Here is a 27,868-nt window from a genome sequence, read left to right as displayed (position 1 = left end):
GTGCCGGATGGCTGCTTTTATGTTACCTCAGATGGTGGGTCTCTGTGATGAATTATAGACAATAGGTTGAGGGCAGTCAACAGTGCATTTATGACAGATAATAAATGTGCACTGCCAAACCATGCCAATTGAAGTGTGCCGTTCTGGAATGGAAAAGGAAAGAGAAAGGAGTTCATAGGCGAAAATTGTGATATTGTGTCAACACTTTATTATGCATCACCACCATGCAAAATCACTGCTATGAACTTGCTCAAAAATCAAACTAGATATATTTCACACATTTATGATTTTAGATTGGCTTGCCACTTTTTCCCAAAGTGACTGGGTAAAATTTTGTGCACTCGGAAAATACATCAGGAGTGTGTGTGTGTATTGGTGTGCAAGTCACACAGAGATTTGTGTGAGAGCATTGGCGCTAACAAATGAAACGACGGCAAATGATCTATGATCAAACCTTAATTCACAAACCATTGATAGTAAACACAATTTGTTCAATGCCCTTGCCAGTGTAAACCTTTGAATTTAAGCACTATGGATGTCTCTGTCACTTCTTTTTTACTGTATTTAAAACACCTTCAAACATTAGAACCTCATATCTTATATTTAATTGACCATTTATATCTAGACAGTGTACATATTTGCAGACCAAACCTGCTCCTAGCATCAGTTTAAATCCATCCAGAGAAGACATCCAGCATTGCTGCAGGTGTGTTTTCTTGTAAGCTACATGCTGCATTCACAGGTTGAATGAACTCCAATGAGAGGTCATCCAATCAGCTAAGGCAGTGTGCGTTATTATTACTAATGTATGAAATAAAACAAATGCATCCGATCGTCCTCCTCCAAAGAAAAGAAAAAAACAGTACAAAAGCAACTCAACAGCAACAGAACAAATCATTGGAAAAGTGGTAAAATCTGTTCATAGTAACCCGGCCAGAGTCATACATTTACAAAAGATTTCAAATTTTGACATTTATAACTTCAGTTCCAAACATAATCTCAGGTGTATCATCACAAATCATGAAATTAAATGACAGCAAACATTGAAAATGGGTTCATTGTATTTAAAAACATGAGAAATTGAAAGAATCAGGTTTGTACTAACAGAATAGTTGTACATCTGATAGACAACTCATATAAAAAGAATAAAAATTAAGAAATAATTCCCCAAAATCATGTATTTTTATGGCACCGGTGGTTTAATAGACAGCTCAGTAATTAATCTCTTTACATCAGCTCACAGTATTACCTTAAATATGTGCTTGGTTAAAAAATAGATCTTCATAAATGTATTCTATGGTTGGATTAAGCGGAACTTAAGTTCTCCATGTCTTCAGTGCTCAGTACTGTCGGCCCAGTTTTGTCTCGTCCAGTGTCTTCTACTATTGTTGCTTTTCATATTGCTCACCTATGACGAATGAAGACCCTATTAGAATCAGCATGGTGATGGCAGTGCTCAGTATATACAACAAAGAAAGATTCAATGAGTGTGCTAACATAGACTCCAGCTGGGATAGACTCCAGCTATCCCAGCTGACTTAGGGTGAAGGCAGGGGACACCCTGGACAGGTCGCCAGTCTATAACAGGGCTACACATCACATTCACACCTACGGACAATTTAGAGTCACCAATTAACCTCAGCATGTTTTTGGACTGTGGGAGGAAGCTGCATGCACAGGGACAACATGCAAACTCCATGCAGAATGATCCTAGGCCCAGATAAGATAAAATTCATTTGATTGCTGTAATCTCAGATTACATGAGATGTATTTTAGCCTGGAAGGGTATATTTCTGGGCTCAGCTATTTCAGCCCCCAGGGTATAAATTGGGATAAGCTAAAGTATACTTTGGCCGGGGGTTTAATCTGGCCTGTTACACACAGATCAAGTCAGTCTTAGTTTAAACAGAAATCAAAGACAATACAAAGAGATATTATATTGAAATCTGTTTTACAGAAACTACTGAAAGCAACTCCAGCCAATGTGGAGGTTCTTTCATAATGTTTTGCTTAAATTTTTCATGGTTTTCAATTCAGTTTTTCCTTGGATTTGAACTTTTTAAACTGTAATTAATTAATTGGTTGATTTGCTTGCTGAGCATACCTCTGTAAAAAAAATAAATAAAATAAATAAATAAATACCTTAACAATTAAGAGTTTAACATGCTTAATCTTAATGTGTCAACAGGTATACGTTGCCCGGGGGGTTAATCTGGCCTGTTGCACCGGGTTTATTATCAGCTGCTGAGGTCACTTTGTAGGTATAGAAATGACTTAGAGGCTGACATGTAGAGAAATCTAGCATCAACGATTTTGTTCTAAATTAGATTAATTACTGCACAGATTGAGGTCGAAGAGAGAAGAAGACAGAAAACTGACAGTCAGCTCTGCAAGGCCAGACATAGACAGAGTGCATTTAGGTAATGTTAGCTAATAAAAGCAAGTAGACAGGCTCACAGTGACAGTGCAATTATGTGGGGGTAAATAGGAATATTTTCTACAATATTCACCATCTTAATTTAATTAAGTTTAAGCGCATTATCATATTTGCAAATTAGCATAAATAGAAAGAAATTACCAAATTTCACTGCAATCCATCCAGTAATTGTTGAAATGTTGCAATAACTGAAAATGTGAAGTTGCAGTTTACATCCATGTCTGTCCAGACTTGTCTAATAATTAACAGTAATGACTGAAGGAAGTGGGCACAAAAGATTAACATCATCAATGAATTTCCTGACCACATGTGAAATGCAGTCTCTCTCTCTCTTTCTGATCATGAGTTATAATGTTGCATAAAGTAAGAAAAGTGTCTTTGCAAAACATTCTGTCACTGTGAATTTGACATTTTTTAAACGAATAGTCATCACTTCTTAATTTTATCTTCAGATTTTATCATTATTAGCATATAAATGTTTAATTTAAGGCTAACAACATGTTTTGTAAGGTCACAGTAATATTTGACCACCAAAGTCTACTCAGTTCATTCTTGAATCTCAAAGCGAACGTTTGTGCCAAATCTGTAGAAAGACCTGGATACAGAGGGAATCGTTTCACATGGAAGTAATCAAAACTAGGAAATGACTCACAACCATGATATCAAAATGCATGTAAACATGATTGAAGGAAGAGTAAATGCAAAAGGCCAACATTCCTGCAGATGTTTCCGAACATTTGGGTAAATGATAAAATGATAAACTCTCCTGTTAAATGATTTGCAATTCAAAAAGGTCATGCAAAGTTACAGTTAACTTACCGGTCACCTGGACTGACAGTCACTGCTGCAGCGTCACCTGCAAACCACAACGCATACAGCAGGTGAGAACAAGCACTGATAATAACACCTGAACACACAATATGCCACCTTCTCTTTCCATTCATCTTCAAAAAAAATTCCACTCACCATGCAAGTTTTGTCCGTTTCCTGCCTGTGCTTCATCAGCTCCTCCAGCTTGAGCTCATCCTCCAGTTGCTGCTCCAGATCGTTCTCAAAGCTCTCCTCATCTGCAGTGCTAGCAGGCCTGACGTAAACACCAAGCAGTTGAAAACAAGACAGAAGAGGGGGCTGTGACTGAAGACGGCAACTAAAAGCTGATCAACTATTATTATTTCCAAATTACACAAGAAATAATAATAGCCCCCTTATGAATGTCAGCTGTTATTGACATGAGAACGATTTAATGGGGTTAGCTAATAGCTAACTAGCTGGCTAGTTCTTTGTTTACATTCGAATTCCTGTCCCAAAACACATTTCTTTGTGGGGTAATAAACACGTTGGTTGTAAATTAATTAATGTAGTAAATAAATGGTTGTTTATTACTATGCTTCATTCTACCTCGTAATTTTTTACACTATTGTTATTTAATATAGTTTGTTAAAGTTGCATTAGAAAATGGAATGACATTCTCGTTTTCTTGTCGGCCTATTTTGATTTCAAAGTGTTGCCGTTTTGGTTTTTTATGGTAAAATTGTTTTTTGTCTGTAAAATAAAATATTTTTCTAAAATTCTAAATTGTGAGTTGTTATTTTAGCTTCAAAAAGGCAGGAAATCACAAAAAGTTAGACTGAAAGATACTTTTTCCCCTCGGTTCTCAGGAGGTTATATACTATGTATTGGCTAATGTACTACGTACTGATTATTTTATGTTATGCTACTTAATGTACTTCACTACATTTCAGAGGTGAAGGTTGTACATTTTGCTCACCCACATTTATGAGGCAGGTATAGTTATGTTTATTGTAATACAAATACAATTAAATGGTCTAGATTAAACTAGTGGGCTCTCCTTTTTATTTGTGACCCCTTACAAAACAGCTGTGTCATGCTATTAATGAATTGAGTAATTTTAATATAAACATTTTTTTAAATGGTCTCATTTAAATAAGTATTTGAGGCAAAGCAAAGTTAAAACTCCAAATATATGAAGCGAAATCAGTCAAATGGACCATCTTGTATCTCCTTTACTTACGTATGTATTTGTAGCTGATAATATTTATGCACGTTTACTTACGTTTGATATAAAAAAGACTTGCTATGGCTTTTTTTAAAAATAATGTATTGGTACTTTTACTTGAGTATAAGATTTCAGTATGTTGTCTGTCACTTCACATATTGGATCAGTACCTTGGTTTATAAGTAAAGAAAGGATCTGAAGAGGTTGAGGCCAAAAGGTCACAACGTCCAAATTCTGAGTCCACAGTGCTCTCAGTCTCACTTCCACCCTCTGTGGAAAACAGAGTTATTTTAGAGCAGCTCGTGCATATTAATTTAAAGAGCAAAGCACAAGCTTTCCTTTATTCATTATTACCTGAATTGAGCTCCTTAACCAGTGATGACATGGTGTTGGTGATGGAGTCAGCAGCAATAAGTAAGTCGTTCCTCAAATTTCTCCTGGGACCTTTGAAAAAGAAGAACATTAAAGTTCATCATGTGATCATATACAGCTTTTAACTAGCTAAAAGTATGATATGTGCCACTGTGCTACCCTGAGCGAAGGCCTCCTGAACATCCCCTCCCACGCCCATGAGTGAGTCCTGAGGTGTGTGAGTCGGGGTGGTGCCGGCTGAGTCCGAGTGGATCGGTGTGGGGATCGGCCGGCTGATGGTGTGGCTGGGAGAAGAGCGTGGAGAGCCGGGACCCTGAGTCTGAACCACATACAGACAGGTTTAGAGTTAACTGTGCCACTGTGTTTACATCATGTGGAGAGAAAATCATGCTATATTGACAAAAAGGCAAAAAACAAACGTTTCACTCTTTGTTATTCTCAGGCGTTAAATCACAGCAAAGAAGCTTCCTTTGAACAACAATTCAGTTGAATCCACCGAAAGCCTAATTTCACAACAGCTTTGTGAGTAAAAAACTGTGACATATATGCTAGAAATGTACGCTATGCAAAGCAATAAAGCTGCATTTATTATTTTGTCAGTATTTCACAAATGCTCAACATGCTATTCAAATAGAACTCACTCCCTAAGAGCTATTCCAATTATTCCCACAGACCAAACCACAAGCTGTTTCTTGTCTGGTGAATGCCAAGTATCGCCAAACTGAAGAATTAAACCTCTTTTGGTCTTTAAAAAAAGCACTCTAGACACAAGGTTCACCCGACAACAGTGAGGTAATTATTCCAAACATGCATCCAAGTCTTTTATTTTTGTCTCTCTGTTTTCACACTTACAGCTTGTTTCCGTTCCTCCTCCAGCTGAAAAACAATATTTAATAGCTTGTGAAACAACAACCACATCTTTCGGTATTTCCGCAAAGACGAGGCAAGCATGTGGCCTCCTCATGCAAGTTTAATGGATTAGCATCGATCCTTTCAGACTAATTAGATTGATATCCTCCCTACTTAAGCCACTATAGTAAGCAGTTTATGTCGGCTTTGAGGGACTCCTGTCCTGTTGACTGCAGAAGATCTTCTCACATCAAAGGTTATCCTTCCTAGAGGGGGGTAGCCATGTGCTCTTGTAAGGTATGATGGAGCGTAATGCTGAGCTCAATATCCTAAATCCTAAAATGTCTGTTTGGATTCCTGTCTAGTATGAAATACCTGAAGATAACACAGTGCATAAGTGGCACATATAACCTGCAATAACAGACCTGTTTGTCAGGGAGGATAGAACAAACTATAACATCTTTGCTTCTGGAACATCACTAAAACTGCACAATATTACTGCTTTTTGACAAATTAAAAGAAAAATCTGAACCCTTGACCTCTACAGTGAGGTGATTCAGTCCCTCTGTCATGCTGCGTCACTGCAAATCAATACAAAGTCGTTCTGAAAGATGCCCTTTATCCTATGATGAAACATTTTTATCCTGATGGGAGTGACCTGCTCCCCGATGGCAATGCTCCCATCGATAGGACACAAGGGGCTACTGATTGGTTTAACGAGTATGAATGACATGAATCTAATGCTTGAACCTTTGCAGTCACCAGATCTCAATACAGTTGAACATCTACAGGAGATTTTGCACTGACAAGTCAGATAGCGCTCTCTACCAAGATTATCAAAACCCCAAGTAAGGGAATATAGTTTGGAAGAACAGCGTAGAGGTCAAAAGATTTGGAGAATCAGTGCCACAGAGCATTGAAGCTGTTCTGGCAGCATGTGGTGGCAAAACCCTTACTAAGATATTTTACACTGGTTTTTCCTTGAATTAGTCACCTGCATGCAGTACTACAGCAGTAACGATTGCCGACATCTTTTTTTGAGACACACAAGCTGCTGATTTCTTGTCTGTCACACCTTTCAGTTAAATATGTGAATCACATAGGACTGCACAGACAGGTCTGATTTTAATGATCAGTATCTGGACAGATCGAGACATTTTCTAACTGATTGGTATCCGCTTTATTGAGCATGAACCTAAGTCTGATCCTCTGTTTACGTCCTGAGGGCACAATTTGTTCCAAGACGCAGTTAAAATGTCTGCACTGTGGAAATATTTTAAATTGGAAAATGAAAGCAATCCGGTAGCCGCTTGTAATATCTGCAATGTGAGCATTTTGCACAGCGGGAGTAACTGAGCTGTTTTACTCTACCAGTTTTATGCAGCACCTAAAAGGTAAACACTGGATGGACCACAGTGAGTTTGCTCAAGTTACGTTTAGAAGGAAAGAAAAAGTGCCTTGATATGGTGAAAGGGGCAAAAGTATTGTGGAGAGGATGACTGAATTCAGTGTGCTGGATGAGCAGCCCAGGCTTTTGAAGCTTTTGTATGGAAAGCCAAAAAGGCCATAATTTGTTTGTTTGCAAAGTATGGTTTGCACGCAGTTCAAGTTAAAATGACGCATTTTATGCAGCACCCAAACTTTAAACAAGGTTTGTGACCACCTACTAAGGTCTGTAATCAGACATGACTGCTATTGAAGTGGAACTGAAATTTTTGTTGTACATTTTTTGCATACTAGATTTACTAGAATGCAGCACTCAGTGAAATTGTTGTTTCGTGTGAATGTTTAAATTATTCTATTCCACCACTTCAAGGTGGAATTGTGATCATGTTACTAATTTATTATTTTTTTTTAGTGTTTTATAATTATAATGCAGCACTAAATTAACTAATTACTCCGCCAAAGAATGCAGTGGAGTTATGTGATGATCGACGTACGTTTGTCCTTCTCTTAATCTGTCTGTGCGCAACATTACTCAAAAATGGACGAACGGATTTGAATGAACTTTTCAGGGAAGGTCAGAAATGACAGGATTTTGGCAGCGATGCGGCTTATAGTCTGGATCCACGGATTTGTTAAAAATTTCTGTATCGTTGAGTTAGCAGCACAGTGTCACTGTAACTATGACAACAAGCGAATACTTCATCAGCTGCCTGCTGATGATCACATGATTACGATCCTACTACAAATCGACCACTGTGGACTTATTGGGACCTATCCATCAGAAATGATACAACAACTGAGCAGCCTTGGTGGAGTGCTGCGCTCTCAGAGTTCTTTTCTTGTTTAGCATATTTACTTGTTTATTTGTTTAAAAATCAAAACAATGCTTTACTGAGTGCAGCAAGTGGAATTGTGATAAATTATTTAAATTTTTAAAACAAAAATGCCATTAAGGACCAGATTGGATGCAAAAATGTATTATTTAATGCGCTGAAGAGCTTTTCAGTTGTTGAGCATATATATCGGATGTATTATAATAAATTTAATGTACTTTAAGTGGTGGCTGTGCAACTGCAGTACCTTGGAAACTGGTATGGGTTTAGGATTTGGTATCAGCAGAGATTGAAAAAATGACACATTGGGCCTTTGACAGAACATAACTTTTAAAGTTGTACGCCCTCTAATGGGGGTGGTGTGTAATTTATCACGTTCCAACACTACAAAGTGCAGTGTTTGCTTTAATTCAGTGGGAGTGATCAGCCACAGCTGGAGGAAATTGTAATACAAGGAACATTCATTATCTGACCATATTGCTCACCACCTGCTTCATAATAAATTTAAAAAAAATACAAGCTATAGTGCACATGTCCATGAAAGCATTCACACTGCAGCACAACTGATTCTTTCCAAGAAGCAAAACTGAAACAAAATTAAAACATTATTGCTCCCCACAGGAAACATAAAAGTGTGTTCCTCCAGTGATCATGAAGAAATCTAAACTATGCTCCGTATTTGACTGCAGCGCACATAAAGAGATGAAAGGCACATCTGTAGTACCTTGAGAAGCATCATTAGTTGCTCCAGCTGCACCATGAGTTCCCTGCGACTCTCCTGCAGAGCAGACATTCTTTGTTCAAGCTCATCTTTGCGTTGCCTAACAAAAGAAACAAGATGTGATAAAACCAGACAGTCACGTCAATAGAAAAAAAAAGAGAAACAAAAAACCATCACGGGCATCTTAAGACCGTACCACGCATTTCTTTAGCAGTCTAAGCAAAACTGTCTACCATAACTCTGTTGTATGAGGTGAGTCAAAAGGTGGCAAAGTTACCTGAGAAGTCGGAGCTCAGCGAGCAGGGTGGGGTTCTGCTGACCTCTGTCAGGAGGCGGCTGGGATGCTTCTTCATGCTGAAGGCGCAGCCGCTGGATTTCCTGCAGGATTTCTCTATAATGAGGTGTGAGGCATATGCATATTCCATTAAACTGTATTCCTGCTATGTTTTTTGCACATGAACATCTATCAACCTAAAACACTAAGGATCTTCATTTTCTGCTCTTCCCAGACGAATTTGACAGTGTTTAAAGTTCAGCTTAAACCTACAGCAACTGACTTCTTTGGACACTTGGGGGCAGCAGAAACAAGCTGTTACCACCTCAGTTATTTACAGTGTCCAGCAGATACAGAACAGCACTACATTGTGTGGCTTTCTTTCAACTATTTGCTCTCTTCCCAGTCTTTAGAAGTTCTAAATTCTCCATTATGTTCACCAGCTACTTGCTTTGTATTCTGGTGCTGAACAGGTAGCCAGTTATAATTTTTAAATATTTTTTTGCTAAACCAGCATGTCTGCTCCAGCCACAAATGGCGCTTTGTAAGTGGTGAGCGCAGACCAAAACAGAAATGTTTCAGACCAAAAAAGCCACACAGTGAGCTGAAAGATGACATGTCGAGGCTTTTTGAGTTGTCACTGCAGAAAGAGCACATTAGTTACTAAATTACACTGATCCGTTCTATTCAAGCATCCCAGGAAGCCATGACAATGAGCCAGAATTCACCATTGCAAGACTCTGAAAATGAATTAGCTGAAATGAGTGGTCAGCTTTTCCTACTGTGACATGTCAAAATATGCCTGTCAAAACCTTCAAAGGGGTCCAGGGAGTTGGATCCATTGTTCATATAAAAACACTGATTATAGCTGCTTTACTAGCTCAGTTACTTTCAATTCAACTTTCGCCTGTTTTCACTACTTAGTATTTATTGTCCTCATTTTGACATTTACATTTGACATTCATTCATAACTTTGAAACTGATTTCATCTTTTTCCATGTTTTGTTTTTAATGCAATTTTGAAGCACCTTGGATTTGCCACTATGCATAAATATAGTCAGATATTTGCATGATAATTGTGCATTTTAGTAGAATAAATCCCAACTTGCTAATAATCACAATAATAATGTTAACTATGTATATGCTGCATATAATTCACACTGTTCATACTGCTTCTTTTTTAATCCCAACCTTTATATTTATATTTATTTAACTTTATATTGTTATCTACAGCTTATTCTCTTAATATACTGTACTTGGTGGGGTTGTACCATTCTTTTCATACTGTTCATTCTGTTTATACTGTAGAATACAGTACATACTAATAGCACATAAAAAACACATTTACTGCTTCTTCTACATTTCATTGTCTTGGTACTTGTACTCAAAGTGCAAACACAAAAAACTTGAATCTGATCTAATCTTTGAGGTTTGTTTTTTGTTCAGACTAAAAATCCCTTCATTCTAAAGGTGAATTTCTTGTTATAAAGTTGATAAAAGAAGCGAAGAATCAACGGAACAGAACCGAACAGTAGCACCAAAGCAGTCATCCCTAACCTGTTTTTGCTCTCGAGCTCAGCAATGAGCTGTCTCTGCTGTTTGTTGGCATCCAGAGAGCAGGGGAGGTCTGTGGGGACCCTCTCCTGCTGAGCCTGTTGGTGAAACCAAGCAGGAGACATCACGTGAACCGACTATATCTCCAGATGATGTCATCCACCGGTTTATCTCGTATCTCAAGAGGGAACAAAGCAGTTAAGTCACCAGCCATCCATCAAGTTCCGGTCAGAGCGTGAACAGACACACAAGTCTGGTTAGAAATGATCACCACCTTGGCAGTAAAAAGGACTGAAACCTCATGAAGTGGAGTAGCAGCATACGTTAAATCCCTTTCTCATCAAGGACAGATTTTTGGCACTGGACCATTATGAAAGATGTCATGATGTTGTGTGCAATAAATGTCTTATACATATATATATATCTCACCGCAGCATCAGCAGCCAGTCTAGCAGCATAGCGGGCGATGAGGCTGTGCTCTTCATCTTGATGGTTACTGCTCTCCAGCAAACTGATCAAGAGGAAAATCGAGATGGGAGTCACAACATGACACAATTAATAATGCACAGCTATGCAGATACCAAATATGCACAAGAAATCTATGCAAAAAAAGCAAAGGAAGTTTTATTTTTTCAAGAGTCAGAGTAGTTATTTGACAGAGCCTGTGTAATCATGCTAATCTATTCATAGAAAAACCACAGAAAGCATAAATGATGTTGGGTTATTGTGTAAAAGTGGAGGTGAAGCCATCAGTCGCTTTGTATTTAAAAGCCAATCTGATCACCAAAGCAGTAGAAAATATGGTTCTGCACTTGTACGCTCACATACAGTAAATGCATTCACACAGGGAGATATGAGGTGGCTGCTAATTTAATACAATACTATAGGTGGCATTCGACCACCATTAAAAATATACACACACACACTCACACCATCGTACTTTAGTCCACAAAGCTAAAAAGCTAAAGTAATAATGTTTTAAAGTGGAGAGAATACGTCATATTTCTAGTGATAAATAAAAAGAAACACAGGTTGCACATCTGTCTGACTTACAGCACCAAACTCATGTAAGAGAATACTATGTAAGGAAGTAATTGAAGTATTTTGTACCATTTAACTAAATCAACTAAGCCTCCCAAAGTATTTAAAGCTATAAGACAATTATTTGTCTCCTTTATTTAAAAAAAATCTGTCAAAACAATGCACATAGATTGCATAATTAAAAAAAAAAAAGTTCAGTTCAATATTATAGAACCATACCCTTACGTTCAAAAGTTTGGGGTCACCTAGAAATGTCCTTATTTTTGAAAGAAAAGCAGTCTTGTCAGTGAAGATAAAATTAAATTAATCAGAAATACATTCTAGACATTGTTAATGTGGTAAATGACTATTCTAGCTGGAAACGGCAGATTTTTAATGGAATTTCTACATAGAGGTACAGAGGAACATTTCCAGCAACCATCACTCCTGTGTTCTAATGATACATTGTGTTAGCTAATGGTGTTGAAAGGCTAATTGATGATTAGAAAACCCTTGTGCAATCATGTTGAATCAAAGTGTGAGTTTTCATGGGAAACATGAAATTGTCTGGGTGACCCCAAACTGTTGAATGATAGTGTATGTGCAGTTCTAAGGTCTTTCGAGGACTCAGAAAAAAAATAATAAAAATCTTTCCCCTCAGAATTAAATCTAATCTAGCCTACACTGTCCACTTGGCAGAAACAAACTCTAATTCCCATTTTGGACACAAATCAGTCAGAAACACTAATTGCTGCTGAATAACAACAATGCACTGAGAAAAGTGTCAAAGGTCGAGGATAATCGTCTGTACAACTGTCTGACAGCGTGCAGCGGTAGGACTGCGACACATTCACAGTTAGACTAGGTTAGGGGGAAAAAAGGCCACGAGGCGGCGGTTCAGCAGAGCACACAGTTTCCACCGATGTCCGGCAAACACAGCAGCAGCACACCAACTAACCATGTTTTGGGGTTGTTTTGGAGCATATTCACATAGAGGCCAATGAGAACATGTTCGTCGGCAAGTCTATCAGCAACATCGAGGTTGTAGTTCAACCTGGAACAGTGGATGGTTTCACAAAACATAGAATGTTACACAGGTGACAACAGACGGGAAGGAGAGTGAGGGAGAAGAGGAGGGGACGTAACAAAGGAGAAGAGGGGGAGAATGGCTGAAAAGCAGCCATTCATGGGTGACTAGAGAGAAACAAGGCCATATTATGCTTGGGAGAGACACCACTGATTAAGGCTAGGAGCGCGATTGAGGACATGCCTAGCAAAAAAAAAAAAAACAAAACATATATACATCAGCTACATAATGTTTACATTCTACAACCATCAATCACTCAGTGCTCTATTATTAAAATGACTGAAGGAACATTATTTATTGGTTAAACAATCTGCCCTCCAGATATGCCAAGCATGCACAGTCCCTTTTGATGTAGCTCCTACATTTATAGAAGCTTCCACCTGCATCACAAACCCCTATAACATAGCAACCATGCTGACTATCATTATGGAGAACCACAACATAAGTTGAGGAGAGTCAGTGCATTCAATACAGAAAAAAAATGAGTCTTGACAGCCCTGTTAGCAAATATTTTCAATACTATGCTCTTTGTGCCAGTACAGTCAACAAGAACTCCATACTTCTAATGGCTACTGTATGTGCGAATAACGAGCTGGTATGCTTTAAATACAGAAAGTTTCTGCAAAAGCAAAATGTTTGCAGCAAATTAGCACCAAATTTGTGGATCAATTCCAGCAAAGACTTGAGTTTGCCAAACAGTGTTGTCACAAATTTGCCAGTGTTGGCCATTAGTGACAAAGTTCAAGCAACATTACTGCAAAAAGGAGAAGTTTGACACCGCTGGCAAACATGTTCAGTGGCCACCACAGTGTGTCAGTAGTGCTAACTTTCAAGTAAAGTTCAGCTACCAAGACTGGCATTGGTGGCAAACATGTCAGCTTATGTTTTCAAAGAACCACTGCTTATTGTTGTGAGTCAACAATGCAAATCACTGTGCTGCCGTCAAACTACCAGCTTTAAAACTATATAAAGAAAGGTTTTTCATTGCATTTGTGTTTGCATTGCTAACAGTTAATCCCAACTGTTCTGCACATTCATAACAACCTTGTGAAGCCAGTATGCAGTTTTGGCCCGTGATGAATATTCTCAAAAAATATTCTTGCTATCTTGTCAAAATTCATTTTCAATCAAAAATTTAATTGTCACTCCATCAATTTCACATGCAAATTTACTATTTAAAGACAGTACTAGTCAGCTAGTTAAACTCACATCCTTTGGGACTCTTGCAACCCAAAAAGTACTGATAGGATGGCCTCCCAAAATGTAAAAAGGTAATTTTCTGTGGAGTTTTTATGTTGGTGAAATTTTCCTAAAGCATAGAAGAAATATAAAATCTATGGGTCAAATGGGGAAAGTATGGGAAAGACAAGCAGGGAAAAAAGTAATGCGCAAACCATGCAGATTAAAACCTTTGTGGTCTCATATGCCATGTGAGCAATATTCATTGAAGAGAGATCTCCATCATATATCCATGGTTACGCGGCATGCACTATAACAATTCAGCTACCAAACTAGGAACAATCTACAAGCTTTTGAAGCAGCATTAATGCATAGAGCATTTTCTACATGTACGTAGCTTCATTGCAATTTGGTGCTGAGCAGCATATAGCTGGCTTATTGGCACTTTTTTAATGACATTTATCTGGCTGGCTGGCTGTGGGAAGTTTTTTAAAATGGACTCAAAGATGTTAAAACCCTCTATGGGGGCCAATAAAGCAATATATGTAGTTCATTGGTAATATAAAAACACTGATCACTGTAGCTTTCACAGAGAACCTGTGTTTAACCTTGGATATGAGTTTGAAAAATATGTAAGTTTTCCACAAAGAGGAGTTAGTGAGATACCTTAAATGAAGTGTAAATGCAGGGTTTTTATCCTTGTTGTGGACTGAAGGTCAGGATATCTCAGCTTCTGCTGCATTGATGGATGGATGTGATTGAGGTGTAACACTAAATCTACTGGAGTGGCCCTTTAACTGCCCACGTTTCTAAAAGTCAAATCTTCAGTCCTGAGTTTAGGAATGATAATCAGATATTCTCTTCAGTGTTTGCAAAAGCTACCCTGTTAGTTTTCAAAGGACACATCTCCTGGAAGCTTCTCAGCCTGTACAAACAGCAACTGCAATGTCAAATAGTCTGACATGTTTATCAAGAATAACCTAAGGAACGCCACTCACTCATCACATCAGTATGTTTTCTATACGCCCGAGTTATGAAAGGGAATAGTGTTCCCTAAAGAAATGCATTCCTCTCTTGAGTGCAGGTGCAGAAGAGCTCAGATGCTTCTCAGTCAAAAAAATCAATAGTTTTATCTTTAACAGTAACAGCAACGGAAAAAGCAAGTTAATCCCACTTCATCTAAATATGTACATACATCATAAACCACAAAGCTGGGAATTTATATAATTTAACTGCTGGAACTCCAACACAGAGAAGACTGATGGTAACATTTAATGCAGCTCCTATTAGAATCTGGCAGTTGGTGTTTCCCATTTCCGTGTGTATGAAAACATCGTAATAGACACTCCAAACTAATGGCCAATGATCTTCATGATGCATGCGTCATCTCGCATCTTTGAAAAAGCCCCATGAGGATAAAAATGTAAACCCCTCTATAGGAAAACCGGTTTGTTAATAGTTTCCTCAAGACGATAAGCAGCTCTAGTTTATGACATGATTATTATCTATATTAGTTCACACATGCATTTGCACTAGAAAGGCGTTCTCATATGCACACCTGTGACACTTACCCTCTCCCTTTCAACAGATGTGGAGCAGCCCCAGTCAGGGGCTTTCTGTGCTCAACATCATTATTCTTGCTGTAAGGCAAGCCATTTACATTCAGCTCAAGAAAAGCACAAAAAAACGGTGATACACAAATATTTGCACGCACCCGCACGCACACTTGGGGAAAACAAAGGCAAGAAAATAAAGACAGTGTGGGTCACAGAGTCCACAGGGCACAAGGCCTTCAGGGAACATGGCAGACTGAAAAGATCTGTTGTATAATCCAGGGCAGCCATTGTTAGCACTGCTGTACTCACTTTTTGGTGGAGTAAGGGTTCCCTGATGTAGGCATGGAGTGGGAGAGTGAGTAGTCATTGGTGATATTCACTGGTCTTGGTGGCCTGGACAGGAAAGAAAAAGTTATATTTTATCTAAACTGACAGAGCAGCTGTTTTTTTCTGTTAATAAAGGCAGCAAATGCCTGTGCATATTTCTACTACATTTCATTCTTTCAGTCTTGTGGACTTCCTTCGACTGTATGTTCTTTGACTTTCCACTGGCAGATAAAACATGTATCAAAAAGTATGACATGTTTTGTTATGTATCATGTATGAAAACATGCAAGAATAAATGAAATGAATCAGTGAATTGACAAACACAGCAGGTGTTCAGAAAGAAGTTAAAAATAGTGACTGTAAGTGTAGGACTTCAAATCTACAGTTACAAAAATTTGTTAAATAATTAAAGCAAACTCACCACGTGTCTCTATTTTGTGGAAAGCAAAGAAAAGGAACAAATACTTTGTTACAATCAGCCAAGCAGTATAAGACGAGGCTAAACAACATGTCAAGGGTCAAGACATTCAGTTAAATCACTAAAATGTTCACTGATAAGGTAAAATGCCTAAATGATAAATGGGCAAGCAGATATTAATTTATAGTACATATATCAGTAGAGGCATATACACTACCATTCAAAAGTTTGGGGTCATCCAGACAATTCCATGTTTTCCATGAACACTCACACTTTTATTCATGTGCTAACATTATTGTACAAGAGTTTTCTAATCATCAGTTAGCCTTTCAACACCATTAGCTAACACAATGTAGCATTAGAACACAGGAGTGATGGTTGCTGGAAATGTTCCTCTGTACCTCTATGTAGATATTCCATTAAAAATCAGCTGTTTCCAGCTAGTATAGTCATTTACCACATTAACAATGTCTAGACTGTACTTCTGATTATTTTAATGCTATCTTCATTGAAAAAATGCTTTAACTCAAAAATAAAGACATTTCTAAGTGACCCACACATTTCTAAGTGTAGGTAGATGAATAACTAACAAGAAATTGCAGAAATAAAATGTAAAAGACATGTCTGACATTATGTTGATGATACATAATTTGTACAACAGAAAGTATTTTTAACAGCAAAATTCTTTTATACCCAAATATATGGAATTGTTTCCCCACATGATGCTTATTTAATATGTCATAAAAAATAACAGATGCATCATTATATGTATATTAACTCTAATTTAAGCACTTAGTATTAAAATCTAGAATCAAACTACCATCTGACCTTCTGTCAGAGAGATGATTACATTATTCTATACTTTTGGTGGTTTAAGTCTTTTAAAATACTGGGCTTATTAATAAAAAAAAAAATCATCTCTAAATTCACGTAAAATTTAAGAAAATGCATAGACAAAACCAGTAGTGGATTTCCCCACACCAGTAGTGACTTTATGTCCCATTAGTCTTTAACACAACACCAGTGCTTATATAGTGGGCCGAAAATTTGCAATATTCATAAGACAACACAAAACATTGCAAGACAAGGAAGAAGGCAGCAGCAGTGTTGCAGATTACAATCACTCCCAAGGCTATAATTAAGCCTCATTGATCAGTTGACCCAAGAGATTGGCTGGAATCGCTTCAGACATAGAGGCAGCTACAGGATCATTATCAGCTGAGGGATGAAATCAAGCATTTCAGAAAATAACACAACCCACCCACTTAACCGATCCCTCTGTTGCAAAGGGAAAGGAAGACAGTAGATGAACTTACACAATATGAGCTAGGTTGAGAGGTTTCTCTGGCAATTCGGAAAACATGGGGTAAGGAGGCTCTCTGCTGGATGCACAGCTCAGTGACTTACTGAGGGCATGGGATAACTTCTTAGCGGGGGATTTCTGGGGGGGAAATACACAAGAGAGGCGCAGATTGTGAGCACACTGAATTCACAACACGCGCCGTCAACACGGTAACGCTGTCACCTGCATCGTACATTCAGCATCCTTACGCTGTAGTGAAGCAGAACAAAAACAGCCACAGTGACTGGTCCAGTGCAGACACACCTCCTTTAGCCCACCCCTCTCCTCCTCCTCCTCCCCTCTCCATCCCTTACCCATGACGTATACTCCTTCATTTGGTGCTGGTTGCTATGGGAACCGCTGGCATGCCCCCTCCAGAAGCAGTCCTGACAGAGCTGGTAATTATGACATTGCTGGCAGCGGTAGCGGAAGCCCATCATACTCTCAGTATGGCAGTAGGAGCACTCGACCGGGTGAAAGACTGCAGGGAGGAGAGGAGGGGCCAGACACACACACACACACACACACACACACACATGCACAGACACATGCACACAAACAGATGTGACTGTAAAACCAGATATTTTGCACATTATAGTGAGTAGAGGATTAATTTCCATTAATTTAAGGGCAGATGTGAGGGGGGTATTGAGTGTGACAACATTTTAAACACACAGCGCCGCACATGTACACGTCTCAGTGCTTTTTCACACGGAGGTAGCTTGTGATGATGAGTGAATCACTGATACGCACATACATGCACACTCAGCCCCTATGGGTCATCTTCACTGGAGGTGTCTTCATGGTGTGTGTGTTTGCTTGACTGATTGTGAAGATTATGATGCAAAGCTGAACTTTACATCCTCCCAGCCCTGCTAGCTTTGCCGTTAAATATTCCGTGTGGTGTCCTTACCGTTCTCCACGTTGGCGAGCCGATGCATGAGCGGTAACCACACCAGACACTGAGGGGGCGGGTCTGACATCAACGTATCGAGGAATGTGTTGAGGGAGACCTTTTTCTATTGACGTACGATGCAGAGGAGAGTGAGATTCACACACACCGTCAATGCTAAAACAATCTCAGGCTCACTGGTATCATAGAGCGCGGTTGGCGAAGCCTCACCTGCTGTGTAAAGCATGTTCTTACAGCTTGTTCAGTGTAACCGAAAGAAGGCCCCTCGAAAACCGCCATGGGCAATTTGAGAACCTCCCTCAGAAACTGGTCAAACTGTGAGTACACCATTATTCCAGCGGAATCTGATATATGTGAAAAAATATCTGGAAACAATGCGATGGGAGACATTATACAAATTAATCAAACTAATTGTCAGTTGCCACCACAGTCGGCTAATTACAGCATTACACAATACAATTATCCCACTTATTTGGGAAAACAAATCAAAGTGAAGCAGCTATTCAGATCAGTTGTAACTGTACACCAGCTCAGCTTACAGGCTGCTGTTCCAACAGATCTTGCATATTATGTAATAAACCCTAACCTTCACATAATGAATAGTGACTTCTCTTGGCCTTGAAGAGGCCTGTGCTGCTACTTTGTTTAATAAACAATGACGAAGCAGACAGATATATAGAAAATAAAGACTGTAATAAATTTGAATTTGAAATCTCAAAGCAAGACATTTTTAATAAATTACAAATTGCAGCTTTGCAAAGGCAATTTGCTGATTTATTACAGGTAAAATAGGTGATTCTAATTTCATTTTTCACTATTAAAATTAACAAAGACTTGCTGTGTTTCTTACATCTTAATTTATCCAGAATTTTCCCTCCACAGATGGTTGCCAGGGCCAACTTCACAACAAAGACAGATATCTTGCCATGTCCCTCCCTACAAGAGGCAAAAAGAAACATTATACTCACAGATTCTTTTTAAACAGAGCTGCAAAAACACATGTAGTGTTCCTTGTAGAATGAACTTTTTTTTGTAAGCGGCACAAATGATTCTACCTTTAAAGGCAAGTTTGCAAAAGAATGACGCTCGTCTTAAAGAATGTTTAACTTGGCATTTACCTTCACCAAAAATATTCATTCCACACCCGCATGTTGTGACATTATTAAGGTAAATATTTGGTATTTTCCCTCCACTTGGACGTCCACTTCACGGTGACATTTCACACCACATTAGCTCACGTCAAAACCTTGAAAGTACACAACCAGCCGCCAATTCTCATGTGACGCGTTACTCACGGGTCGTAGGCAGCCAGCAGGAAGTTGAGCAGCAGGCTGATGGACTGCTCCACGTTGATCTGGTGGGTGGTGGGCATGCGCTTGTTCAGCTGGTAAAAGACAGTGGACAGCACCACTTCCAGACGAGCCACTGAGAGCTCAGCGTTGAGGTCCATGGTGTTGAGGCCGTTCTCTCGGAAAGCCTCGATGATATTCCAAATATCAACCAAATGCACTGAAAGCAGGCAAACAATGCATGAACATTCTGATGTGGGACGATTACGAGCTACACGATGTAATTAAAAGTACGCAGCAGCATACTCACAATTGCATTTCTTCTGCACAAATCTGAGTTTGCAGGCTGTTCTGTACGTCGACAGCCGTATGGAATCCAAATCTTGCGCCCCTGAGGAAGATTTAATCATTAATTAACTTCGAAAGTGACAATACCAGTTGATAGGAAATCTGGAAGTCTAACTGGAGTGTATGGAGCCTAAAGCGTTTAATATTACATAAATAAATATACCAATATGAAATAAGTACTCACATGAATAAATGCAGAGGGAATATATCTAATATTATAAACATGATTTTATAAAACAACTTAATATATGCATGGTGTTCACCTTATTTTGTTTCTTATTGTTAATCATTTTTATTTTACTCCAGTAGTTTTTTCATTTTGTCGCTGATTCAACGCAAGTGTCATTCACAATGCTTTTTTCCCCGAGTAGCTGTCATTAACATTAATGATGCCATTTTTGTCACTACATGCAATACTTCAAATGTACACTACCGTTCAAAAGTTTATGGTCACTTAGAAATGCATTTATGAAAGAAAAGCATTTTTTTTCAATGAGGGTAACATTAAATTTTGCAGAAATACAGTCTAGACCAGGGGTGTCAAACTCATTTTAGTTCAGGGGCCTCATTCAGTCCAATTTGAACTCAAGTGGGCCGGACCAGTTAAATCACAGTGTAGTAACCTATAAATAACTCAAAAATTTTCCTTTGTTTTACTGCAAAAAAGCATGTTCTGAAAATGTTCACATTTAAGGAATCATCTTTTTACAAAACATCATGAACATCCTGGAATTTCTTAAGAAAAATAAATTCAGTTTCAACAATATTTAGCCTCAGTTTATCATTTACAAATTAAAACTTACAGATCACAATACATTCAGTCACAGGTATCCGGAATTGAATAATACAGTATTTTATTTTATGATCAAAATGACAAAAGCCAAAAAATAAAAATGAAAGAACAACAAAAACAAGACAAAATACTACAAAATCAGATATAAAATGACAAAAAATTAGACAAACGACACGAAACAAAACAAAAAAGAAACAAAAAAATTAGACAAAAAAGTTACAAAGCGACAAAAAAATGGACAAACGACAAAAACAATTTTCAAAACAATGAATAAAGCGAAATATAAAATTACAAAAATAAAATAAAAAACACAAGCGAGACAAAAAGGAAACACAAAACGACAAAAACGAGAAACAAAACCACAAAAATGAGACAAAAGTCAGACAAAAAAGACCAAAAACAACAAAAACAAGACAAAATATTACATAAATGGGACACAAAATGACAAAAGAACAATGAGCAATGCAGTATTTTACTTTATGATCAAAAAACTTGTCATGGTCTCGATATTATTTTAAATTTACAGTTTTACATAATTATAATTTGCAGTGTCTTCTCTTTAATTTTTACACTTTACAAAGTCATGGGCCGGCTTGGACCCTCTGGCGGGCTATATGTTTGACACCTAAGGTCTAGTCATTATTAATGTGGTAAATGACTATTCTAGCTGAAAACGGCTGATTTTTAATGGAATATCTACATAGGAGCACAGAGGAACATTTCCAGCAACCATCACTCCTGTGTTCTAATGCTACATTGTGTTAGCTAATCGTGCTGAAAGGCTAATTGATGATTAGAAAACCATTGTACAATTATGTTAGCACATGAATAAAAGTGTGAGTTTTCATGGAAAACATGAAATTGTCTGGGTGACCCCAAATTTTTGAACGGCAGTGTATGTGTAACCACTTTATTAAGTATACTTAATTTTGCAACTTTTCTAGAGTAAACACAATGTAAATCCAAAAATCTTCTGGAATTTTCTTCAAATTTGTGCATATAATGGACCTGGGACAATGACTTGTCAGCACAGTGTTGTTTAGCAAAGGTTTAGTGTTTGGTGATTTTCAGTCCTATGCAGTCCTCTGACATGAAGAGCAGGTTTAGCTAATATATGGATGGAACAACTTCAACAGAATAAAAATGAGCCGCAATAAATTCTGTGATTGTGAAAAGAAGAAGAGGCATAAAAGCATTTTACAATAATGAGCTGTAGGCGCATGTGTGCCTTCACGCTGTGTGACTGGCGACCAAGCATGATGTCATATTGCAGGTCTGCGTGTTCAAAATCAATCTGGCTGACACCAGTGGAGACACTTGGGCTTCGTGATATTTGCTTTACAAGAAACTTAGAGAGAAGAACGTGCCGTTTTTATGGTCAGTGAGTAAAACAGTCCAGCATAGATCACCAGAGCTGCGGCCCTGAGCACTTACTCATCTCGACAAACAGTTGCCTTCTATCTGCCATGTTGTCACCACTCTGCCCGCAGTCTTCAATCATTCTGATCAAGAGGAGAGAAAGTCATGTCAGAGCCTGTGAGCATCAGCATTTAGCACATACGCTTTCAATTATGGCATTGTCCAGTCACTGAATACACCCTTCATACGGCTTTATTATGGATAAATTAACCGCTAAGCTGAACTGTATCCCAAAGCACTTGTTAAAGTACTGTGTGTTTCAAATACTCACCACACTGTAGTAGCAATCTGTCAGTTTGGCACGATGCAACTCAGTGTGTGCACAATGTGTCATTTCACTGTAAATAATACCTTGCTACTGGCATTTAACAGACTCTACTGTGGCTCAGCATATATGTAATTTACAGATATAAAAGTAAAAATCATGAGTCAGCAGTAAACAAAGGCAGCTTCGTATTTCTAGTCATCTAATCTTAGCTCCATGAGTTGGCTGAAAGTGCTGCCTCTGACTGACTTTTTCTGACTTTTCCAGCCAATTTGTAAACAAAGAAAGTCTTGCACAAAGGTTTTAGAGATGCACTTGATGGCCACATGCATTATATTGTGCTGAAATTGAGGTTAAAGCTGCAGGTCCAGAGCTAACATCACCAGCAGCAAAACCCCACATGATGCAAGACACATACTAGTAAACAAACTGTATTGTTTTTCAGTGTAGATCCTAATTACTCTGCCAAGGAGGCAGAGCCTCTGCGATCGGTGTACGTTTGTCTGTTTGTCTGTCTGTGAGCAACATTACTCAAAAACAAATACACGGATCTTGATGAAATTTTCAGTGAAGGTCAGAAATGAGACAAAGATCAACTCATTAGATTTTGGCAGTGATGCGGCTTATAGTCTGGATCCATGGATTTGTTAAAGGTTTCTGAATCACTGCGACACGGCGTCACTGTAACTATGACTACAAGTGAACACTACATCAGCTGCCTGCTGAAGATCACATGATCGCGATCCTACTACAAATCAACAGCTGCAGACTTTTCTGGACTTATTTGTTGGAAATGATACAATGACTGAGCGGCCTTGGCAGAGTACTGCGCTCTCTGAGTGCTTTTCTTGTATTGCAAATATGATGACAAAAATTGTAAGATCAGAGCTTTATAGACCAATGACCCTAAACTCTGACAGCATCCAGGACCGGCTGTGACTCTGGAGAAATGCAACACTATGGATGTTTCTTGTACATAAACTGTAACCCAGAAAACGAATGTTGTTAGAAAATGATATGCTCTTTGGTTTTAGATATCAGCTTGTGTTTTTGTGGTTGAAAAGGCAATGAAAAGCTTCAAACTCTTTACAGAGTGTGGAGCAGATAAGCACAGTGCTACACATCTTGGGTAGAATCTCCTGGAGTTGCTGGAGTGTAGACGTCTCCAAAAAGGAGACTAAAAGGGGCCCACAGCTCATTTTGCCCAATGGCCTCACTGGAGGTTAATCCGGGCCTGGTGCGCACAATCTGACTGAACTATTTCAAAGGAATTTCTCTGCAACTTGAATGTAACACACTGCAGCGCTCATCAAAAATGTTTAAGAAAAACTTAAGTTAGACAAGGACAAGACTTTGAAAGGGAGAGCAGCAGAGAGAATGCTCACACCATGCCTCACTGCACACTGTCCGAGGCAATCTAATACACCTAGTCATGTGGTTTGTTGCCATGGCAGCAAAGATCCCAGCCGCTCCGTTCGTAAAAACACACACACACACTCCCTCACACACACATACAACAAACACCTCCCACTGCAGACAAGCAAAGTTTGTAGAGAAAAGTTTTTTCACTAGTAAATATCTTTTATGAGATAACGCTCTGTGGGCTGATAGTTGGGAGCACAGTGGCACGTCTTGGCCGAGTGGCTCGAAAACTCTTTTTCTGCAAGACAATCACTCAGGCATGCTATTTTCAAATTACTCTGACAGTAATTGGTAGACCCAAATATTATGCTGCAGAGACCCACAGTGCAGAAATTAGAATTCACCTGGTGTTAAAAAACAAACAGCAGCCCTTTTTTCTCTCTCTCTTTTGCTTGCCTTCCTCTGACTCTCGCCAGTACAAGGCAGTCAATTATGGAGCACCAGGAATCTTTGAAATCCAGTTTAAGAGGGAAGAGATTAAGCTAATAAGTTAACCTGCTATTACAGTATGAAGTGCAGTATTTTAGTAAATTACTTCACAGCATAGCAGTTAAGAGACGCAGCAGAAATAAATGAAACGTCAAATTAGTTTTAGAGTTTATATTATACAGACATGTAACCTGTGACAACTGTATAATAGCACAAATAATACAAGGCAATGATAAACACAGCCACAACAGTAAACAGCAGTTTTAGATACGGAGCAATGTCAGGTCACTGCCGGCAGCCAGTAGCCCAATGTCATCTTGAAAGTAATAGATATTCAGGCCCATTCATCACTTACAGAGCGATTGAATGTAAAAGTGTGCAAGTAGACAAAATTTTATAGACTAGCATTGATATTCTTTCCCACATCAGGAAAAAAAACACATCATGAGTGCCAGCTATGTGACCTTCTGCGGTCTGTTTACAGTCTCGGAAATAACTGAGAATTATACAATCTATTGCCAGAGCAGATACAAAACCAGCTGATACAAACTGTATGACGCTGATGGGAACAAGATGTTCAACGTACCTTTCGTAAAGCACCATGTTCTTCTCCTTATCACAAAGTCCTCTTTCTAGAAACAACTGTCCACAACTCCTTTCAAACAGTACAACAAAAACCTGCCCATGTGGACGAAGCCTAAGTGGCGATATCTGAAATTAGAAACTGTAAGCCGGGACACGGTGTGTGCTGCCTCTATCTTTAACTACAAATGAGAAGGCGCCACATTCTTCTACAGCTTTACTGGTTCTCTAGTTGCAGACCCCAAACCTCAGTCCTGGCATCTGCCCAGCAAACATTACTCTTTCTCTGTGGCACTGTCACACTGTCAGTCTTAAGGAAATAACTGCCCTTAAAAGAGCAAATCATGTCGAACCATTAACAGCGCAGAGGGACTGGTGGGGCAAAGCACTGCCAAGGGTCTCACAGGAATGACTCACACCATCTTTTTAATGCTGCACAGACTTCCACTGGACAAATATCAGAGCAGAAACTAAGAAAAAAAAGCCTTATTAGTCTGTTATTTACATTTTGATTCTATTCCTGTAGCAGCTCAGTGGAACACAGAGGACGGCGCTGTGAATTTATGTCCTCCTCCCTGTAGTTGGACCAGACTGTCATGCAACATTTCCAAACACAAGCACTTACTTGAGTTACAGTCCAATCTGTTTGGCTGGCTCGGGACAGTACATCGCAGCTGTTACCACTGATTGGCCTGAGTTATTTTTACATCACGAGACTGTAAACTACACTGGCATCCAAATCCCATCCCCTGACAGGAATAAAAAAGCTGCGCCATTGACTTAAGGCTAATCAGCTGTTGTTGCCTGAGTGCTGTAGCAGGTATAGTTTCCCTCTTCCTGCCTGGTACCAGCCAGTGATGTCTGCTGGAAGGGCCCTCCGCTCCCTGTCGCCTGCTGATCATCACCATGGTTTCGGCTGCAAAAAGGGAAAAACTTTGGGACCCCGATGTGAAATGAGAGCGCACAGATTTAAGGGTGCTGTGATTTTGTTTAAAGGCACTGTTATAGAAATCAAGCTGAATTCTGGGAAGTCAGAAAAACAGTAGTAACTCTGGATGAAGTAGATGAGGCATGTTTGCGCGTCCAACTATGTGATGGGATGTGATGTCATGCATCTGCAGAAAAAGAGATGCTCTCCAAAGGCAAGCACTGACTGGACACGAACTGCAACAGGCACCTTCCGTTCTGCTCATGCATCACCTAGAGACACCTGTGACGGAGACAAAAGGCACACAAACATCCCTCATGCATTTACAACCCGTTTTCTGCCCTTTTATCCCCACGGATCCTCGCTTTTACCGCCGAAACTTGACAAACTCCCTTCCACCCGGAGTGACAAAGTAGGTTAAGGTCGCTCCTCTGACTGCCTGCCAGCCTCCAGCAGCTGCAGCGAGCGCACTTGCACAAGACTTACCAGAATTTATTTCGAGGCATGCCTTGCAACATCGCCGCTTTCCGTCCAGGAATCCGTCGTGTCCCGCGGTGCGATCAGGGTTTCTTTGGTGTCGGGCGCCGCATCACTGCACGAAGCGGCCGCTGTTGTGCCGCTCTCCTGCAAAGCTTGTGTTGTGGAAATTTTCGGGCAGCGCACTGGCTGAGCAGAACAAGGCAGCGTCTGCCTCCAGTATGTGGCCTCCGCGGTGACGTAATGCGGAATCTCTTCACTTGCGTCAGTGTGGCCGCACGGTGTTAAAGTTTGATGCAAAAAAAGAGGGAAAAAATGGGGGGAAAGGAGCAGATTTGCGTGCGATTAGTGTCACAGATGTATCCATACAGGCTACAGACGCATGCGATAATGTGCAGGTTAAAGCTTTTTCTTTCCCAGGTTTTAATTTGGCTTCAGGAAGATGACGTCATGTGGATAAACAATTCTCATTTTAGTAAATAAAAAAGAATTATAATTGCATTAAAACAATTCTCATTTCAAAAATCTTTCTGAAATACAGATGGATAGATACATTAGCAATTTCCAACACATTAGGCAGATTTTTCACAAAATTACCATTTCATTGCAGTAGTTTTAAAACTAGGAATCAGACTCTAAAACTGATCAACCACAATCAACTTAAAGATCCCATATTACTCCTCTTCTCAGCAAATGAATCAATGCAAATATTGTCACAGCTGTATCCATATAGGCTATATGCACATGCAGCAATGTGCCAATTAAAGCTTTTCTTTTCCTAGTTTTAATTTTGCTTCAGGAAGATGATGTAGATAAACAATTCCCATTTTAGTAAATAATAATAATAATAATAAAATAATTCTAATTGCAATTGCATTAAAGCTATTTTTATTTCAAAATCTTGCACGAATACAGATTGATAAATAAATGATCAATTTCCAACACATTAAGCAAATTTTTCACAAAATTACAATTTGATTGCAGAAGTTTTAATTCGTTTTTTTTAAAATTTTGCTTCAGGAAGATGACGTCATGTAAATAAACAATTCTCATTTTAGCAAATAAATTTCAAAAAGAATTATAATTGCAATTGTATTAAACTATTTTTATTTCAAAATCTTTCATGAATACAGATTGATAAATAAATGATGATTTTTTTTTACAAAACTAACATTTGATTGCAGTAGCTTTAAAACTATGAATTAGATTCTATAACTGATCAATCACGATCAACTTAAAGTCCCACATTATACCTCTTTTCAGCAAATGAATCAGTGCAAATATTATCACAGATGTATCCATATATGCTACATGCACATGCAGCAATGTGGCATTTAAAGCTTTTCTTTTGTTCATGTTTTAATTTTGCTTCATGAAGATGATGTCATGTAGATGAATACGTCTCATTTTAGTTAGTAAAAAACAAAAGAATAATGGAATTATAACTGCAATTGCATTAAAATAATTCGTATTTTAAAATCTTTCATGAATATTGTGACAAATAAATGATCAGTTTCCAAGATATTAAACAGATTTTTCATAAAATCACCACTTAATTGGCATAGTTTTAA

The 27,868-nt window shown here is 38.7% G+C and overlaps 1 protein-coding gene across 10 annotated transcripts; it reads right to left on the bottom strand.

Annotated features, from left to right (window-relative positions):
- Positions 1-185: 185 nt before the first annotated feature.
- Positions 186-26,518, bottom strand: dtna (dystrobrevin, alpha). 10 transcript variants are annotated; one of them, XR_008602917.1, is made up of 24 exons: positions 24,897-25,119; positions 22,210-22,277; positions 19,945-20,025; positions 19,641-19,854; positions 19,196-19,281; positions 18,556-18,710; positions 18,346-18,451; positions 17,747-17,913; positions 17,407-17,531; positions 15,655-15,738; positions 15,361-15,429; positions 12,482-12,577; positions 10,933-11,014; positions 10,507-10,601; positions 8,953-9,066; positions 8,679-8,775; positions 5,679-5,702; positions 4,986-5,145; positions 4,809-4,898; positions 4,625-4,724; positions 3,404-3,521; positions 3,257-3,293; positions 2,579-2,625; positions 186-1,408 (listed from the first exon to the last, which is right to left on the bottom strand). XR_008602917.1 is itself a non-coding variant. In XM_055014206.1 (23 exons), the coding sequence occupies exons 2-22, from the start codon at positions 22,274-22,276 to the stop codon at positions 3,276-3,278; spliced, it is 2,148 nt and encodes a 715-aa protein (XP_054870181.1). In that variant the 5' UTR covers position 22,277; positions 26,307-26,518; the 3' UTR covers positions 186-1,408; positions 3,257-3,275. The 10 variants fall into 10 exon arrangements, 9 of the variants coding, with proteins under 9 accessions (XP_054870181.1, XP_054870182.1, XP_023139456.2 ...); XM_055014206.1 differs by lacking the exons at positions 2,579-2,625; positions 24,897-25,119 and adding an exon at positions 26,307-26,518; XM_055014207.1 differs by lacking the exons at positions 2,579-2,625; positions 24,897-25,119 and adding an exon at positions 26,192-26,211.
- Positions 26,519-27,868: the final 1,350 nt, after the last annotated feature.

This window comes from Amphiprion ocellaris, chromosome 10 (genome assembly GCF_022539595.1).
Source record: "Amphiprion ocellaris isolate individual 3 ecotype Okinawa chromosome 10, ASM2253959v1, whole genome shotgun sequence".
In the NCBI taxonomy this organism is placed as follows: Eukaryota; Metazoa; Chordata; class Actinopteri; family Pomacentridae; genus Amphiprion; species Amphiprion ocellaris.
The sequence above is the reverse complement of the archived record's forward strand: the minus strand, read 5'-3'. Positions and strand labels throughout refer to the sequence as shown.